The 7,320-nt window shown below is 46.7% G+C and overlaps 1 protein-coding gene across 1 annotated transcript in view; it reads left to right on the top strand.

The window, feature by feature from the left end:
- The first annotated feature begins 356 nt into the window (after window positions 1-356).
- pcgf5b (polycomb group ring finger 5b) overlaps window positions 357-7,320 on the top strand; it is a 24,971-nt gene continuing 18,007 nt past the window's right edge. The window contains exon 1 of the mRNA XM_008287520.1: window positions 357-381. Coding sequence (XP_008285742.1) covers window positions 357-381 — 25 coding nt within the window. The remainder of the gene's footprint in view (window positions 382-7,320) is intronic.

The following is a 7,320-nucleotide window of genomic DNA, read 5'->3' as shown; positions in this document are numbered from 1 at the left end:
TGAAGGCAGGTTCACCTGGACAGGTAACCAGTCTATCACAGGGCTACACTTAGAGACAGACAACCAAGCACACTCACATTCACACCTACGAACAATTTACAATCACCAATTAACCTCAGCATGTTTGTGGACTGTGGGAGGAAGCCGGAGAACCCGGAGAGAACCCACGCTGCACGGGGAGAACATGGAGACTCCACGCAGAAAGATCCCGGGTGTCCTCACTGGGACAGGAACCGGCGACCTTCTAGCTGTGAGGCCACGGTGCTAACCACTGATCCACCTGCAGCGCTGAACCAAACATGATAATGAAAAAAAAAAAAAAGCGACTTATGTTTTGATGGTCAAGTATTACAACGATGCACCACAAGATCAACGGCTCAGGTAAACAGGTACCTGAGAATTCAGATTCACTATGAGAAGAAAACCAGAGCCTCAGCGGCTCCAGTCAGAGTTAGCATCATGTTAAATGTGACCCTCTTAGCTTCAAACAAACAGTCAGGATTGACTCTTTCAGTGATGTGCTGGATTGCTTTGTCCGTCGGTGCACTTTAAGGAGGCTGTTTTGCATTTGCCTCCAGCTGAGCTTCAAAGACGGATCAGTTGGCCTGTGGACCGCCATGTTCACTGATCACTTATCCAGCAGTCGCTCACTGGAAACAGCAAATTTGTTTTTACCTGAAGCGCTTGTCGCCATCGGGGTCGTCGCTGCACCTCTGAGATGCTGCCCTGGTGCGTCCTGAGTGGGACGATTTGCTAAATGTCGCTTCTGTTATTGGTGAAGAACTCAACGTAAACAGGATCATGTTGAGTCGGCTGCTGGTGAACGACAGAGAACTATGGAGCACCTCACCGTGGACAGAAGCTCCTCCTGCTAGGACATCCTATGGTGGAAAAACACCATGAGACAGCCAACAGTAACCAAAAGGGAACCTTCAGGGAACATTCTGTGATGGTTCGCTGAAGGTTATTTAGGAAAAAAATCCCCCAAGGCATTTTTGCAAAGGCTGCATTTATTTAAAAATGTTAACACAGCAACCTTCTGGAAACCTTCAAGTAATGTTCCCCAAAGATTCCCTCAATGTTTATTTTGTGAATCCCTTAGGTAACCTCCAGGGAACATGTCTTCAACGGTTAATCCAAAGGTTAAAACCCCATGTGACCTTTTTGCAATGGCTGCATTTATTTAAAAAACCCAGGAAACAGTAACTTGTCTAAAATAACCCCCAGGGAACCTACTGGGAACATTCCCTAAGAGTTCCCTGAGGGTTACTTTGTAAAACCTTCAGAGGCCTTTTAGGGAATGTTCCCTGATGGTTCTGTAAAGGTTCATTTACCCTGAGAGGTGTTTTGTGAGGCTGCATCTCTGAAAACGGTCAGCCAGCAGGAACTTCTGGAAACGTTCTGTGATGGTTCCCTCAAGGTTATTTTGGGAAATCTTAAGGAACCTTCAGGGAATGTTCCCTGACGTTTCCCCAATGGTTATTTTATTAAACCCCACAAAATACTTTTGCTGTTGCTGCACTTGTGAAACTGTTCACCCAGCAAACGGTAACCCTCAGGGAACCTTCAGGGAACGTTTCCTAAAGGATCCCTTATGGGTATTTTCTGATCTTCAGAGAACGTCCACAGAACGTTCCATGAAGTTTATTTTAGGAAAACCCACACAGAGCGATGGCTGCATGTCTGAAGACGTTCACCCAGCAGACGGTAACCTTTAGGGAACATTACCTGAATGAAACCTTGTCTAACGGTTCCTTTAGGGTTATTTTGTGAAACTGTCAAAGAACCTTTCGGTACCCCTCTGAGAACATTCCCTAAACCTTTCGTCAAAAGTTTCCAAAATAATGATTAGGGAACATTTGCCAAAGAAATGCAGCGAACATTAGTGGAACGTTCCCCGAAGGTTCCCCAAGTGTTCTGGGCCTCAGGTCCGATAAGTTCATCAGTGTCCAGGCTGTGAGGAACACCTTCATGCTCACACCTGCTCTGGAGCTTCTGGAGCTTCTGTTCCGTTTTATTCCAAAGCGATGCAGCGGAACCGGGAGTCTGGACCTCTGTGCTGTCTGGAGAACACACGGAGCGACTTTAATCTGGTTCTGTTTCCTGTTAAAATGTTGTGGAAGGACTGAAACAGCGAACTGAAGTCCTGATAAAGTCAGCGCGCTCCGTCCCTGCTCACCGCTCCGCCGCTCTGCGTGTGTGTGTGTGTGTGTGTGTGTGTGTGTGTGTGCGTGTGTGCGTGTGTGTGTGTGTTGTGGGCCAATAGTCACTCAGTTACACAACCGCTTTCAGTTTCCGAGCCCTGCCTGCTGCCTGGTGGCTCCCCGCCCACCGCTGCTCTCTGCTGCCTGCCGCCTGCCTGCCTGCCTGGCTGCTGGGCGGACTGGGGCAGATCCGAGCCGACCAGTTCCGTGTTCTCTGCTCCCCAGTAGCGGAGCGGACTGACCGGGAGGAACCAGGCGGCGTCATGGTGGACCTTCGTGGCCGGCCGCGGCGTCCATAACTCCGGGGGCGTGCGTGCTGAAGTGTGGCCGAGGTGAGGATCTTATTTCTCATTATTTCTGCGCTGATGGCGAATCCATCCGCCGACGTCGCGCGTTACGTTCCAGCCAAACTTTGACGCTGCTGCTGCTGCTGGACCTCCTCTCCCCCTCCCTCCCCCTCTCTCGCTCTCTCCCCAAACGCAAAGTGCGTTGCCGCGCACACGCACATGCGGGGTCGCGGGACGTGCACGCGGGCTGCCGGCTGTGCTCGTTTAAAGGCCGAGACGCGGAGCTGTGCAACTTTTGCCGTCGATACGTGCGCGCGTGCGTGCGTCCGACGGTGTATAGTAGCGAACTGCGCCACGCGCGCGTATGTGTTCATGCGGGTGCGCGTCGGTGTGGCGCGCGTGTCGTCGTCCATTGATGTTGTTTTGACACAGGTGACGTAGACCGTGACGCGCCGTAACGATGAGATAAGCAGATCCGCTCCGCGTGAAGGAATAAGCGCGTGCGTGCGCGCGCGCCCGCCCGTCTCATTGACGGACACTGGGGGATTTCTGAGCTGCGCACTTGAGATTTTTCTAGCAACAAACAGCAGCAGCGCGCTGACGGAGGCTCGCTGCTTCCTGTGTGCAGCTGGTTCCTGAATCCAGCGGCGTGCACACACCTGACGCACGCCACTGCGCGTCCACGTGCAGTTTAGGCCATGTGTCGTAGTTTGAATTGAAGGAGGAATAAAGTGCAGCAGTGATGAAAAGTTGCAGGAACAACCTCTGATGGTTGTGTGTGCAGTCAGAGTGTGAAGCAGGAAGCTGCAGCAGGTGAGAAGGTTACAGGTGCGTCCACACCTCAGACACGTTGTTCTGCTCAACATGAGCTCATCAACTCCTGTCTGTGGATTCAGAAACACACGTGTAGGAATGTTTAAAGGGAGGTCCAACAGAGTCAGTCAGGGGGGGATGACTGTTTAAATCCTGACTGTCAGCTGGACTCAGTCATTCTGCAGGTAGGAAGCTGCTCTGTGTGTGTGTGTGTGTGTGTGTGTGTGTGTGTGTGTGTGTGTGTGTGTGTCCAGCGCTGTGCACACACCTGGCGCGCACACACATGCAGCTGTATTGCATCCATAACATAAAACTGACGGAAATTAAACAAGAATAAAATGCAGCAGTGATGAAAAGTTGCAGGAAGAACCTCTATTCTTAGAATGTTTCAGTCTGTAGTTCGGTAGAGAGTGAAGCACAAACCTGCAGCAGGTGGAACGGTACCGGTACCAACAGGGAAGACATCCACAGAAGCTTTTTATAGTTAATGATGAGCTGATCAACACACACGTGTGAATTCTTCAGCACAAATATGTGCAAATTAGATTCAAAAAGATAAATTATAATAATAACGGTGATGTCTGTTAGATGGTGTTTTCATTGACCTGCTGCAGCATCAGACCAGGTTAGAGTCAGTGACCTGCTCTGCATGTGTCCAGCCCAAAAACACTGCACACGCTCAATATTCATCCTTGTGCTGCCATATTTCAGATTTCTAGAGTTTTTGTTCGTCACATGCTCACACAGTGAAATGTGCTGCACACGGCTGTGCAACAACAACAACAACAACAACAACAACAACAACAACAGGATTCAACCTGATGGAAGCTGCACAAGAAAAACGTCGTCTGTGGTGAAAAACCTGCAGCTCAGACCTACAGCAGGTTAGAAAACAACAGGTACAAGAAGCATTTATATTTATTGATTTAGCTTTTTGTGAATTAGAGCTAATGAGTGCTCACCTAAATCTGTTTGAAAATGATTAAAACTAATTAATAATCAGCTCCACTGTCAGTCCAGTGACTGACTTTATTACAGAACTCAGAGCTGCTGAGCAACTTCTGTCTGTGGAAATCAGGTTTTGGCTTTTAGCAGAAAAATAAAAGCTTTTAATAGACATCAAGTTGGTGGAAAGTTTCTCCACAAGGTTGAGAAACGAGTGCATCCAAGTACTTTAAACGAATTGTGAGTAAATGAAGTTTGGTGTCTGTACGGAGAACTGGAAGATCTGGTGAAAACAAATAATTGACAGATAGACATGTGCAGTATAATTTAATTAAAGTCCAACAGTCACCGTGTAATTGACTTAGAAACAAGTGATCCAGCAAAACCACCGTCTCCAGCAGCCTGACTGTCACACATGAGGACAGCATGGCATCGTAGCACCTCCAGGTCAGGCATGCTGCACAACTTACATCCTGAACTCATCGATTAGCTGTTTTCTGTGAACCAGCCAGAGGAGGAAAGTTTCGCAACAGTTCATTTTAACATATTAACATAAACTCATGAAGCAGGTTGGTGTTGTACAAAAAAGGTTTTGTTTGGAAAGTTTATACAGAGATCAGAAATATGGACGTCAGTAAAAAACAAAAACCTTAAATTAAACAACAAAGTAATGATGTGTTGTGTTGTAGTCGATCATTAGCGCTTCACACGTAGGTCACGTTGAACTTGGATCTAAAGTGGGAAAGGTAGCCAGAGTGAATCGGTTTCTAATTGAGATTTGAGTGATGTATGTAAAGTTTTGGAGTCTGATGCTGGTTTCATGACCTTAACAAATGATGTGGGACGTTAAGCATGTCTGACAGACGAGTCAGGATGAATCCATCCGAGCCTCGTAAACACAATGTTAGAATTAATCCTCTAATGAACAGACATGAAGGATGCCAGGACGAGTTTAGCAGTCAGAGCAATGAGCTGCAGTCTGGTTCAAAGGCCTCCATCATGCCAACACCAATATAAGTTCACAATAAAATCTTATAACAGTCTTCAACATTTGACATAACTATAAATAAAACTGTAGTATTTTGATATTTTTGCAATTCTCGATTTTTGCTTTTCATCGAGAACGTTTCATTCCTGTAAACTTCGGCTCTATTGCAGCACTAAGTCTCATTATTCCGAGTTTAATTAAGTCTCATTATTCAGAGGTTAATTCAGCCCCTCGTCACACCTGCAGCCTTTTCCTTTAACCTGATGGCATCTGAACACGTCAGCTTCATGTCTGCATGCTTGCTGTCTGTATAAACGTCATGGCAACGATGTCACTGGGTCGGATTTTCTGCACCACTTTCAACATGTTCACGTATTGACAGAACTTTAAGCTGTGTGACGTGATTCACTTGTTTCCACTTTGCAGCTCCAATATGAACCTTAAAGCATCCACACAGCCTGTCCTCTGAGTTTATCAAACACCTGCAGCATCAGGACCCACATTAGCATCTCTTACACACAGAGCGGCAACTTCATGAATTAATTCTAATTATTAATGATCAGGATCCAACCGCAGGTCACGCTGGCAGTTTTTAATGTTTAGGAAATCCTGAATGAACCGAGCTACTAGTTATCTGGAGGCTTAGACGAGCTGCTGCTAGTTCAGTCCTGTGTAACCTGCATCATACATGTCTGTGTTCTGGCGCCACGACGCGTTTGAATGCTAACGTGTAAATACAGAAGTTAGGAGCTGTGACTTCCTCTCTGGTTGAACTTTTTACTGTCTGAGCTGCTTCTGCTCTTTTAAACTGAGCTGTTTGTACAAACATGCATCCAGGAGCCGTGATGCTACAGATCTACTCATCCAAGAGCAACTTTACAGCATCACTGAGTTCACAGCAGACCTTTGCTGCTTCACTTTGTCTGCTTCTGACGCCATCATTTGTTGTTTATTGTCACTGACGAGCTCCAAATGATGAAGTCAGAGCAGACAAACCCAACAGAACTCTGCATGAGTTTACAGCAAACATCCCAGTGAGACGCTGGATGAGCTGAATAAATACAACCTGTCTGCTCAGTACCGATTAGTCAGTAGCTGTTATTACAGTAATTTGCATGATGATTAATATTTGATGCTATCCTGTTATTATCTAGTAATGGAGCGACTGCTGCGTGTTTACAAAGAGGAATGAATCAGAGGCGAGAACAGTGACTAATCCACACATCCAGAAACATTCACTGATCATTTACTGTAACTGCAGCGCTGACGCCCTCCCATTAAGATAAACGCTTCAGAAAGAGAGGTTCGCTCAGTAAATATGAAACCTGCGAGTACGTTGTGCAGCCACCGGCGGGAAGCGGCTCAGCGTCTATATTTGAAACCAAAAATTCATTCAGATCCATCAAAGTGGGGATAGAATGGGGGCAAGCTGGAGAGGCTGGCTATTCATAGTAATGGGAATCCACAAGTGGATGCATGTAGGTCAGAACCAGAACCCCGTCGTTGGGTGAATGATCACGTCACTGTTTGTTGATGATAATCGCATTATTTACGGGACAAACTGTGAGCAGAGCAGGTAGGAGAGGACAAACTGAAGAACTTACAGGATGGGGAACACATAGAAACGGTGCTTCTTGATTTCTGGCTGCGTTGTTGAACATCTGTGTGTCAGGTTGATGGCTGAATATGACCACGACCCTGTGAACCAGCTGGTTTAAGAGGCATGCTGTGTTTAGAAACTGCCAAAATTACCCCCTTTATCAAGGCGGGAAACTGCAGAAACAGAAAGAATTGGCAGGTTGTGAACCTTCCAACGGTCCTTGAACTACTCATCTGTAGCGTTTGATTCTGTTGGAAGTTTCAAATCGTGATGTTTCATCAGACTCACTTCATTCTACGGCTGCTCTAGTTAGAGTCTGTGGAAAAACCCAAAATATTCAGATTCTTGGTACAACCATCAGTGATTCAGCCCAAACCAGCAGTCGTGATGGAAATGAAAAAGGTTTGTGGCTGAACTGCAGGCAGTGTGTACGCAGAGCAGAGAGGAAACATCCATCCATCATCTCTACACCTCCATCCTCAC

This window comes from Stegastes partitus, unplaced genomic scaffold, assembly GCF_000690725.1.
Source record: "Stegastes partitus isolate 25-593 unplaced genomic scaffold, Stegastes_partitus-1.0.2 Scaffold504, whole genome shotgun sequence".
Lineage (NCBI taxonomy): Eukaryota > Metazoa > Chordata > Actinopteri > Pomacentridae > Stegastes > Stegastes partitus.
The sequence above is the reverse complement of the archived record's forward strand: the minus strand, read 5'-3'. Positions and strand labels throughout refer to the sequence as shown.